The 12,967-nt window shown below is 38.9% G+C and overlaps 1 protein-coding gene across 4 annotated transcripts in view; it reads left to right on the forward strand.

The window, feature by feature from the left end:
- The window catches only part of LOC140201322 (echinoderm microtubule-associated protein-like 6), a 378,640-nt gene that overhangs the window by 315,758 nt on the left and 49,915 nt on the right, over window positions 1-12,967 (forward strand). For 3 of the 4 annotated variants that reach the window (XM_072265210.1, XM_072265209.1, XM_072265208.1), the window contains 3 exons: window positions 214-292; window positions 6,581-6,710; window positions 10,011-10,109. In XM_072265210.1, the coding sequence (XP_072121311.1) occupies window positions 214-292; window positions 6,581-6,710; window positions 10,011-10,109 (308 nt within the window). Of the gene's footprint in view, window positions 1-213; window positions 293-6,580; window positions 6,711-10,010; window positions 10,117-12,967 lie in introns of all 4 variants that reach the window. The other variant, XM_072265207.1, reaches the window with a different exon arrangement.

Below are 12,967 nucleotides of genomic sequence, written 5' to 3' on the forward strand. Positions count from 1 at the left end.
CAAAATCATTTTTGTGGATTTCCTTCTGCCTGTATAACTCTAGCACCATTGCCTAATATTTGTCTCAAATAAGTCCTACAGCTATTTAAGTAGAGGGTTAGAGTATTACTGCAAATTGTTGAGATTTTCCAGATAGTATTCTGTGGCATTTTGCAAATACAATTTGTTTATTTCTCAGTTAAACACTTAAGATTTCTGTTCATTTAATTGCAGACCAACTGTCAGCAGAGCTGCTCCACAACCAGACAAACTACAAAAGAACAATATTACCAGGAAGAAGAAAGTAGTGGAGGTAAGATTATATCCTGCACCATTTCAATTAAAAGGTTTGGTGAATTTTAATGTATCAACAGTTTGTAAGTAATTAAACATCAGTGCATTAGCTTTGAAATCTTGAAATTCAATAGTAGTAGGGATATGTATGGTAGAGAATTTTTAGTGTCTTTTGACCTATGAACAATCATTGATCATTCTGAATTGCTAAAAATGCACATGATATTAACCCAGTTTCCTTTGCTTAAGCTCAGATACATGATTTTAGAAGTGGCAAACTATTTTAAAACATTATTTTTGTGTATCACCCAGCAGTTTGCATATTTACAATGGTGGGGGGCATTGATAACACAGAACTTCCTTTTTAATCAGGTGGCAAATTAATTTGAGTTTTGTAATCTGTTATACTGTATCAGTTGTCTGTTCAGTGTATTTGTGAATATCTAACCATAAAATGAAGATATAAAATTATGAGAGGCTTAGCTGCATTCTGATGAGGCATGCACCTTCTACAAAACAGTTTCCAAATGCTTCTTCAATAGTACTTTTTAAATTGTAGAGCCCAAAATGGGGTAACCTACCACAAATAGTCTGCTTCTGACCTACATTTGCAGTCACATAATTTATGTAGCTGCTCCTGTTAAATTTCTAGTCAATGGAGATGGTGAAGAATCTGGCAACAATAATGCTGATGTTTTATTGCTGACAGATTCTGCAGACAGCAATAAAATTGAGATTGTTATTGCCTTGTACTCTGGGCATTCAAATGTTTCTTATTACATTGCTAAGTGAACGTGTATGTCACTTTGGTCTTGCTAAACTGAGTCCTTTATTATCTCAATAGTTTCAATTTTCAGAATTTTTGGCAAACATCTTTTTTTTTACTTCTAATAACTACAGAAGTCTTTCAGTGTGTTCAGTATGACCACTTTCATTAAGGACCCCAATGTCACTCTTACTCAAATGCTTTGATGTCGAGGGTAGTCATTCTAACATTGTTTATTGATATCAGATCGTTCATGCATAATTTTTTCTTGACATTTTCTATTGCTTTGATGATTTATAGCAGAGTATTTACCCAGATTCAATTTAACCAGCTTTTTCTGTTCAAAATGTACAAAAGCAATTTTCCACTTTGCAAGCCAGTTTTATAGCTGAGTGCAAGTCTTTAGCACATCATTTGAGACTTAGTCAGACTCCACTCTAATTGTTGATCCTCTCAGCCATTTTTCAATATTGTGAAAATTGGATCATATTGGTTGTAGGTGCTTTGTGTAAATCCGAAGGCCTCAAGAGAAAGCACTTCTGGTGGAAAAGAATTGCAAACCTTTACCACCTACATATTGGAACAGTGAAGATGTGCGCCTCCTACTTTTAGTAGTTTACATTTGCTACCACAAACAAGAGAAAATCTGCAGATGTGGGAAATCCAAGTACAGGTGTCCCCCACTTTTCGAACATTAGCTTTACGAAACCTCACTGTTACGAAAGACCTATATTAGTATCCTGTTTTCGCTAACAGAAGGTGTTTTCACTGTTACGAAGGAAGGCAGCACGTGAAAAAATCAGTGCGCGAAAAAAATCACGCGATAAAAGGCAGCGCGCACCCTGAGCAGCCGCTCTCTCCCGGATTCGGAACGGCATTCTTGCCGGCATTGCTTAATCACGTGCCTGTCAGCAGCCGTTTGCAAGATGAGTTCTAAGGTATCAGAAGAGCCTGAAAGAGCTCGTAAGGGTGTTACACTTAGCGTAAAACTAGACATAATTAAGCGTTTCAATCGTGGTGAACCAAGTAAGAACTAAGTGAGTTTGGCTTGTGGAAGTTGACGAAGATGATGTTGAAGAGGTTTTGGCATCCCATGACCAAGAACTGATAGATGAAGAGCTGATGCAATTGGAAGAGGAAAGGATAACAATCGAAACCGAATGAGTAATGATAAAGTACGACTTTAATTTTGAAAGGTTACGTCGGTTCAGGGGATATTTGCAGGGTGGTTTGAATGCTTAAAAAGAACTGTATGATAGAAAAATGCGCGAGGCTCGACCTTCGACATCGAGGCAGGCAGTCATAGGTGAAGATGAGCTGCCTGGTCTAATGGAAACAGACGATGATATTGCACCCCAGTGTCCCATCACCCCAGTGGTCCCAACACCCAGGCCGTGCAGCAGTAGCCGGGAGACACACAGCACATCTTTAAGAAAAAAGCCGAAATAAACATGCTAATTAATTAAGTGCCGCCCGACATGTAATTGTCGGCCCAGATCAGAGGCGATGCAATCGGCACCTAATTAATTAGCATGTTTATTTCGGCTTTTTTCTTAAAGATGTGCTGTGTGCCTCCTGGCTACCGCTGCATGCTTCATGGATCGGTATCGGTCGGCGGCCCAGAGAGTGGGGGCTACTGCACCACCCAAACTCCGACGACTCAGTCTAACACACCACCATCAGTGTGCTCCGCGCATTCCCAATTCCAGTAAGTGATACTACACTGTACATACATTATTTCTACTTTATATCGGCTGTGTATTTTTACGTGTTATTTGGTATGATTTGGCAGCTTCACAGTTTAAAGGTTACTGGAGAGTGCTTGCGTGAGATTTTCTGCCGACGGCGCTTGTGTGTATTTCTGCCAAGAGCACTTGCGTGAGATTTTCGCTACAGAGAACTGTTCAGGCAATGATTGTGGAAAAGTATTTCTACTTTATATAAGCTGTGTATTTATCATATCATTCCTGCTTTTACTATATGTTACTGTTATTTTAGGTTTTATGTGTTATTTGGCATGATTTGGTAGGTTATTTTTGGGTCTGCGAACGCTCACAAAATTGTCCCATATAAATACATGGTAATTGCTTCTTCGCTTTATGACGTTCTGGTTTACGAACCGTTTCAGAGGAACGCTCTACCTTCGGATGGCGGGGGAAACCTGTAACACACACAAAATGCTGGAGGAACTCAGCAGGCTAGGCAGCATCAATGGAAAAGAGTACAGTCAATGTTTCGGGCTGAGACCCTTCAGTAGGAATCCTTGGCCCGAAAAGTCGACTGTACCCTTTTCCATAGATGCTGCTTGGTCTGCTGAGTTCCTCCAGCATTTTTTGTGTGTTACATTTGCTACCAGTTGTGACTGGATGTAGCAGTATGTAAACTTGATCAATCAGTTGTGCGATTGATTTGCTCAGCCCGTTGCATGTGACATAACTTGTCATACATAGATGAAGGCATGTTTGTTTTACTTGACACTTCATTTTTAAGTGGGCCTGGAATGGCTCCTAACATGTTCTTTATTATTTTATTAAAGCATGAAAAATTTCAGGAATAGACCAAGAGGTCTCTTGAACCTGTTCTACTACTCAATATTATTGTGGTTGTTCTTTAAGTTGACATTCTTCATATTCCTCACTTCCCTTTTTACTCAACTTTGTTCTGATTCTTTGATATGCTCAACAATAGAATGTCCTTCAGCCTTAATGAAGGAAAATTCCAAAGATTTACATTCTCTTGAATCTCATTTTAGCCTGGCCTGCACACCCAGCTTTAGCCTTTACCAATGACAACAGATTCCAAACTTTTCATAGGGTGTAGTGTCTGATCTGTCAATCTCATAATTAATTTTGTTTGCATCAATGGGATCTCCTCTCAGTCTTTCAACCAACAATGAATTTATATTTCTTTGTTGTTCCTTATATCAAATCTCTAATCAAAAGAATTAACCTTGTGAAGCTATACTGAAAAAACTCCAAGCCGAATAGATCATTCATTGGATGTAGACATTCCCTGGACATTTCTTGAACTACAAAGGTATTCCAAGAATAGTTTCACCAGAGCTATATACACTTAGAGTAAGACTTTGTTATTTTTGCATTTCCAAAAGCAAGCGTACCAGTTATATTTGAAATTTTAAATTGGTGGGTATTCAGTTCACAATAACTAGTACACGATAATTTATTCAGATTTCAGTATACTTATTCATGAACATCATTAAAATAAATTAAAAAGAATTGTTAATAGCTAAGGACCTAGTTTGTTCCCCATTCTACCTGACTAATAACAAACAGCCAAACTGGGGAAAGTTGAGCCATTTGGTGACAGAACTGTAGGGATATCCTGCAGAATTTAATAGCATAATTTATATGAAGTTCTCTTTCCCAGTCACCTGCTTGTAAGAAAGCCTGGATCAGTAAGCTGTACCTGATGAACAAGGAAAAATTGATAGGCGTTAGTGGAAGTAGAGATAGGAGGCCACAATGGATTTAATTGGCGATTAGGGTGTGCTTCATGAAGATGATCAGAAGCTGGCATGAAGATTTTGCAGCTGATCCAAAGCCAGACAGGTAGGTCATGAAGGAGATTAAAGGCCAGGAGGATATCAAATATATTCAAATACCTCTGCTGGTCCTAATCCTTAAGTATTAGTTTATTATTGTCACATGTATCAAGATACATGTGCTGAAGGTAGCAGACACCAACAGAATCAACAAACTCATTCGTAAGGCCAGTGATGTTGTGGGATTGAACTGGACTCTCTGACGGTGGTGTCTGAAAAGAGGATGCTGTCCAAGTTGCATGCCATCTTGGACAATGTCTCCCATCCACTACATAATGTACTGGGTGGGCATAGGAGTACGTTCAGCCAGAGACTCATTCCACCGAGGTGCAACACAGAGCGTCATAGGAGGTCATTCCTGCCTGTGGCCATTAAACTTTACAACTCCTCCCTTGGAGGGTCAGACACCCTGAGCCAATAGGCTGGTCTTGGACTTATTTCCTGGCATAATTTACATGTTACTATTGTGACGCCAAACCAAGCTATCGGACGATGGATGCCAATGAGAGAGATAAAAGAGACAAGGGAGAAATATTCAAAATGCTAATAAGAGAGGAGAGAGGGATTAATGGAAAAGAAACACAATTCAGAATATTGACAGACCGGTTGCTTTGAACCTGAACTATTTGAAGTTTGATGGACAGTTGATACCCCAGCAGGGGGATAAAAAGAGCAGGTTTGCTAAGGCACGGGACACCATGAGACCATGAGACAACTAGACCCTGGAAAGAGTGGTGTGCTCCCACAAGTGGTGGGAGTTTGGAGGTCCGGTTCGCAAGAACCGACCATAGGCTCACAGGGTGTAAAGGTACGATCGGTAGGAACCGGGTGTGTGTGTCCGCCCTTGCCTGGGTGCCGGGTTCGCTGAAATGAACTCTGCGTCACTGTGAGACTGATCATTTTACCCCTAGACTGCGATAGAGCTTGCTTGATTCCTATTACCCTAGTTCTGTGTATAGGTGTATTATCATTGCTAACCTGTTACATTTATATCCTTACCATTAGAGTACTGTATTACTTGTTTCTTTAATAAAACTTTATTAGTACCTAGTAACCCAGACTCCAACGAGTGTTCCATTTCTGCTGGTTTGGCAACCCAGTTATGGGGTACGTAACACTATTTAACTATTTATGGTTTTATTACTATTTAATTATTTGCGGTGCAACTGTAATGAAAACCAATTTCCCCCGGGATCAATGAAGTATGACTATGACTATACAGTGAAAAGTTCACCTTGCATAACTTCTCATACAGATCAAATCTGTAGTGCATGCAAGGCATTTGCCTTCTGGAAACTACCTTGAGTAAATGTAAATTATCTCAGTTGGTAGAATGTATGGAAAAGCAAATTTGTTTAAATAGTTAGAAAATAGTTGACAATTTGCAGGGGGATTTGAGATTTCTTGTAAGAAAATCCTGAAAGTTAACACAGTTGCAGGAAGCAGTTAAGAGGCAAATCACACATTAGCTTTCATTACTATAGGATTGAAGGTGAGTAAGAGAATTTTAATTAAATTATTTAACTTCCAGGAGCAATAATGCAGAAGATCTTGAAAAGAGGAAGTAAAGAACCAACTATTGTGATGTTCTTTCATTCCAGCAATATGTAGTAGTAATGAGGTCTAACAAGCCAACTTTCAGGAGTTGCGAAAGTGACTTAAAAGCAGGAACCTTAGGATTACTGTTCCTAATGAGTCAACAAATACAGAAATAGGACAGAAATTAGTCTTTCTTTCCACAGATGCTGCCTGTTGCGTGTTTCTGGCATTTTCTTATTTTTTAAATATAGATGTGAGTTTTTCTGTGTAAGTAGCGAAGTAATCTGGAAGAACAAATACAGCAGTTGAAAAGAAAGGTTTTGTACCCAAGTATTTGGGCAACTACAGTCCCAAACTTCCTGGTTACAGTGTTTACATAACAAAATATGCACCTTTTAAATTACCTCAATTCATATTAAGTGACTGTTTTTTGATTTCAGGAATTTGTATTGGAACATGTTTTTGGATATAGAGGCTTTGACTGTCGCAACAATCTTCATTATCTCAATGATGGAACTGATATTATTTTTCACACAGCAGCTGCAGGCATTGTTCAGAATCTGTCATCAGGTAATGAATGTATGGATGAAGTGTGTCTATTTTAATACAAGAAGCAACAGGAACAAGGGTGATGAACAGAGCATGAATCAATACATGGAACTATGAGGTGGCTATTATGGACTTGATTGTCACAACGACAGGAATGGCTGCTGAATGTTCAGGGGTTTAGATGTTTCAAAAGGGACAGGGCAAGAGGAAAAAGTGACAGGGAAGTCACTAATCAGGGATAGTACCACTGCTAGAAAGGAAGGACTTTGTGGAAGGATTGTCTATTGAGTCAGTATAGGTGGAAATCAGAAATGGGAAGAGAACAATCACTCTATTGGGAGTATTCCATAACAGCACCCCCCCACCCCCGCTCTAGTACAGGGACACTGAGGAACAGATCAGGAGACAGATTTTGGAATGGTGTAAAAATTACAGGGCTATTGTTATGGGTAACTTCAACTTCCCATATATTAATTGCCACCTCCTTATTGCAAAAGGTTTAGATGGCATGGAATTTGTTAGGTGTGTCTAGGAAGGATTCCTGGCTCAATATGTAGTCAGACCAACTTGAAAAGAAGTCATACTGGATCTGATGCTAAGCATTGAACCAGGTTGGGTGTCAGATCTCTTGATGGGTCAGCATTTCAGAGACGGTGACCACAACTTGCTGACCTTTACCTTAGCCTTGGAGAGGCACAAGAACAGATGGTATGGTTGACAAGAGATCTGGAACATATAGTATAGTCAAGAGGAAGACAGAAGCTTACTTGAGATTTAGGAAGCAAGGATCAGACAAGGGCTCTAAAAAGTTATATGGTTGCCAAGAAGGAGCTGAAGAATAGGCTTATCTGAGCTAGAAGGGGGAATGAGAAAGCCCTGGTGAGTAGGATTAAGGAAAACCTCAAGGCATTCTACACATATGTGAAGAACAAGAGGATGACTAGTACTGATCAGGAAAAGAAGAAGAAACAAGTGCCTGGAGGAGGAGGAGGTATGGAAGGTCCATAATGAATACTGTGCTTCAGTATTCACCACTGAGAGGAACCTTGACATTTGTGAGGACAGCACAAAACAGGCTGATATGCTAGAACAGACTGGTGTTAAGAAAGACTCCCAGAATTATAGACCGTGGGTTTTACTTCAATGTTGGTCAAGTATTTGGAGAAAATCAAAAGAGATAGGATTTATGAGTGAAGGAGGATGAAAGCTGACTTTACAGGAGTGTACAAGATGATAGAGGCAGTGTTTGAGTGGATAGCTAGAGACTTTTTCTAAGCACAGCAATGGCTAATATGAAGGGGCACAATTTTAAGATGATGGGAGGACAGTATGGGGGGGAATGTCAGAGTGTAAATATTGTACACAGAGAATGTGGGAATGCATTGCCAGAGGTGTTGCTAGAGGCAAATGTATTGTTGACATTTAAGAAACTCTGAGGTAGGCACATGGATGATAGAAAAATGAAGGGCTTTGTAGGAGTGAAGGGTTAGATTGACTTCAGAGTACATTAAAAGTTTGCACATCATGGGTTGAAGGGCCTTTACTGTTCTGTAATATTTCTGCATTTTATGTATGATTATATTAATGTAATAATTTGAAAAGGTTTTGATGTTGATGTAAAATGTTATTACTCTTGTGAATGATACTTAGTCTTAGTGTCTCCAATATGGACAGTTGTCAAGCTTGAAAGTCTACAGCTTCTACAATATATAGTTTGTCACTTGGTAAATTGGCATCCTTGAATAATGCTAAAAATATTGCATTACTTGTTAAACATATCTGCATTAATAGGTAAACTATTGAATCATTACCACACAAGAGGATGCCATTCAACATATCAAGCATGCCAACTTTATCACATACCTGTATTCCTCCTTCAATGCCATTCCCCCACAATACTGTTCCTTCCCTGCCTATTGCTAGCAAAATATATTTTGCCAAATATCTAGTATCTGTGTCCTTTAATCCTTACATAATCAGTAAATGTAAACAACTCTTCTTCTGTTTTCTAAATCTATTATAATTTTATGGATTACTACCAAATTTCCTTTCCATCTCCTTTGCTCCAAAGAACACAATTCCAGTTTCTCCAATGCAACTCATAGTTAAAAGCCCTCAGACTGAAACTACAGGTATTCTCCTTTACACCCTCTCAAAGACCAAAATATTTTTCTTAAAGTGTAGTGATCTGAATTGAACAGAATAATTTATTGTTGTCAAATAAGAGCTGCTTTAAGTTTCAGCACATCTTTCTGTTTTTTTTTGTAACTAATGTTTCTAATTACTAAAGTTTCAATTTATGATGCCCAAGATGCTTTTGCTAACTAGTACCAACATGTTCTGTTATTTTCACATGTTCGTTCATTCTCATCCCCTTGTCCCTATGTTTGTACACTTTAAATCTATGCCATTAAGACTATATTGCCTTTCTCCACCCATCTCCAAACTGTATCACCTCACACTCTATGTATTAAACTCCATCTTGCACACATCTGCCTATACTGTTGGTGTGCATATATCCAGCTGCTAATGCCATTATCCTTACTGCTAACCACACCCCTAGGTTTAGTGGCAACTGCAAATATTAATCTGCTTTAAAATGTTTTTATATATTGGCCTCACTTAATTATTTAGTTTTGAAAATAAAAACTAGTGCTCTCTGATATTGACGGAGTCTCCCTCTAACCTTCCATGGAAGACATGCTTGGCAGGATTTATCAATTGCAAGCAAGAGAAAATCTGCACATTCTGCAAATCCGAGTAATACACACAAAATGGTGGAGGAACTCAGAAGGCCAGGCAGCATCTATGGAAAAGAGCCCGAAATGTCGACTGTTTCCTCTTTTCCGTAGATGCTGCCTGGCCTGCTGAGTTTCAACTGAATTTTGTGTGTGTTGCTTTATCTATTGCATCCTTTTATAGATCATTTATTATTGCAAACAAGTTAACAACATATTTTTTTAAAGAACAATTCACATTTTTTATCTATTTATGCTAATTGGATTCCTTGGCTGCTGTTTTAAATATACATTTACTTGCACTTAGTGTAGTATACATATGAACAGAAATGAGCCACGTTGTTCTAAGGTTCAGTTAGAGAACATTGGCCTGTGTTTTAACCCTGTCTGCATACCTTGACTCTTGAAACTTCAATTTAGTTTGAAATTTTCAATTAATCCCATACTCAACAGCATTTAGAGAATTTCAATGCTTTTCAGTATTTAATAACCTGTTTCCATGTAGAAGCACTTTATAAAGCTAAAATGTTGATATTTAATTTTGTATTTTATATTGTATTTCATTTGAAATTACTTTGATCAGGTCTGCAGAGTTTTTATGTGGAACATACAGATGATATACTTTGCTTAACTGTCAACCAACACCCAAAATACAAAAATATTGTGGCAACTGGACAAATAGGTAAGACATATTACTTCTTCATCACTAAGCAGTAGAATTTCATTATTGTTAAGTAACTTCTTGCAAAATTTAAATCTCAACCCACAAATCAGATCTATTGTATTTATCCATATGTTAACATAGTATTTGAATAATATTTTGTCAATTTTTATTGCAATTATTTTAAGTAGGTGAATAAACAAGATCTGTGAAGGGCATCACAAAGAATAGAAAAGAGTAAATGATTACTTAAGAGCTCAGCCAAGAATTTTCTCAGAATAGTGCCTGCTTTGCTGCAAACTGGTCATTAGATTATCCCATTTACATGGATTCCATTTCAGTTTTTTGCACAATGTAATTTGAACAGTTCTGAGGAAATTCATTACAATGGTCTTTTATGCCTGGCTTTTAAAATTTCTTTGGATGAAGAGGAATAGCATGACAAATGAACAGGAAAACTAAACTTCAGTATGTTATCCCTTCTAGCTTAACTGCTTCCTCCTGAAGGTGGGCAACCAGAATTGAAGACAATACTTAAGTATGGTTTAACCAATGTTTTGTACAATTGCAACATGGCATCTCATCTCTTGTACTCAGTGCCACAGTAATGAAGGCAGACATGCCATACACCCTGCCTACCTGTGACACCATTTTCAGGGAACAATATACTTGTACCCATAAATCACTCTTTTCAACAATATTCTTCAGGGCTCTGTCATTCACTGTTTACACCTTGTCCTAGTTTAGCTTCTCAGTGCATCACTTTGCATTTGTCGGAGTTAGATTCTATCTGCCAATTCAACATCCACTTTTCCAGTTAATCAATATCCTACCCTCCTTCACTGCCCATTATCCAACCAATTTTGGTGTATTCCACAAGCCTGTTAATCATGCCACCTACGTTCTCATCCAAATCATTAATAAAGAAGACAAACAGCAAAGGACCCAGCACTGATCCCTGTTGCACACCACTGGTCACAGGCCTCCAATATGAAAAGCAACCCTCCACTACCACCTCTGTCTCCTACCACCAAGCCAATTTTATATCCAATTGTCTAGTTCATCCTGGATCCCGTATGTTCTAACTTTCTAGACCTGCCTACCTTGTGGTACTTTGTCAATGGCTTTGCTAAAGTACACGTAAACACTATCAAATGTCCTGCTGTCATTCATCAACCCAGTTGCCTTTTCAAAAGACTCCATTAAATATGTTATTTCCCACTCACAAGGCCATGCTGATGGTCACTTGTCATTCCTTGCCTTTCAAATACAAATAAGTATTTTTAGAATCTCCTCCAGGAGCCTTTTCACCACTGTGAAGTCTATGTAGCCCTTCTTAAATTCAGGGATATATAGCCATACTCTAATATTCTGGTACCTTTCTGTGACTAATGAGGATACAACTTTCTGCCAGGTTCCCAGCAATTCCTTTGCTTGTTTCCAACAATTTACCAGTATATACCTGGTCTGACCCTGTGAAATTAACTGCCTCTAACTGCTTCAAAGCTGCCAATACCTCCTCTTTCATAATGTTGATAAGTTTCAGGATGACACTTTTCTCTTCCCTGAACTCACTGGTTTCCATGTTCCTGTCCATGGTAAATGTAGACAAGAAGTAAAGTCAAATTTCTTGTGGTATAATACATGATCGATAACCACACTGATCCTTAAAGAGACCTTCTGTCTCCCTAGTTACCCTTTTGCCCTTAATACTTCCAGAATCATTTCAGATTTTTTTTGCCTTATCAGCCATGGATATCTCTTATCCCCTTTAACCCTCCTTTCATTCTTAAGTGTACGCATACACCCATAAATTCCACAAAGGATTTACTTGATTGCAGCTCCTATACCTGATAAATATCTCTTTTTTTTCTTGATCATTGCCTTAATATACATCATCAATCAGGATTCCCTATTCCTGGCAGGTTTGCCCTATACTCTGACAGGAACATGTGTCTAAACTCTTCCACTTTTAAACACCTTTCAATTCAGATGTACCTTTACCCATTAATGTCTTCTCAAAATCACCTATGTGAATTTCTGTTTAATGCCATCAAAACTAACCTTGCCCCAGCTTAGGACTTGAAATTGTGAACCAGTTCTATACTTTTTTCATAATTAGAACAGATTATGGCCACTGCTCACAAAGTGCTCCACTACTGACAATTCAGCCACTGCCTGGCTTCATTCCTTAGAAGAGGTCGAGTGTAGCCTCTTTTCTAGTCAGGCTATCTACATACAGCACACAAAAATGCTGGAGGAACTCAGCAGGTCAGGCAGCTTCAATGGAGGGGAATATATACTCAACATTTCAAGTCGAGACCCTTCACCAGGACTGGAAAGGAAGGAGGCAGAAGCCAGTATAAGAAGATGGAGGAAAGGGAAGGAGTACAAGGTGACAGGTTAATGCAAGACCAGATGAGGGGGAAGGTGCGCGAGTAGGGGAGGAGTATAAAATTAGAAGCTGGGAGGGGATAGATAGGAGAGATAAAGTTCTGAAGAATGAGGGATCTGATAGGAGAGGACAGTGGACTAAGGAAGAAAGAGGAGGGGGAAACCAGAGAATGGTGATGGGCAAGTGAGGAGAAGAGAAAGAGTAGGAGAGTATCTAGAATGGGGAATGGGAAAAGAGGAGGAGGAGGAAGGGGGAGTAATTACCAGAAGTTGGAGAAATAAATATTCATGCCATCTGGTTAGAGGCTAACCAGATGGAATCTGAGGAGTTGCTCGTCTAGCCTGAGTTTAGCCTGATCATGGCAAGAGAGGAGGCTATGGACAGATATGTCAGAAGGAGAATGGGTAGCCATGGGACATTCTGTCTTGTGCAGTAGCAGAGCGAAGACACTCATCAAAGCAGTCCCCAGTATGCGTTGGGTCTC

This window comes from Mobula birostris, chromosome 8 (assembly GCF_030028105.1).
Source record: "Mobula birostris isolate sMobBir1 chromosome 8, sMobBir1.hap1, whole genome shotgun sequence".
Classification (NCBI taxonomy): domain Eukaryota; kingdom Metazoa; phylum Chordata; class Chondrichthyes; order Myliobatiformes; family Myliobatidae; genus Mobula; species Mobula birostris.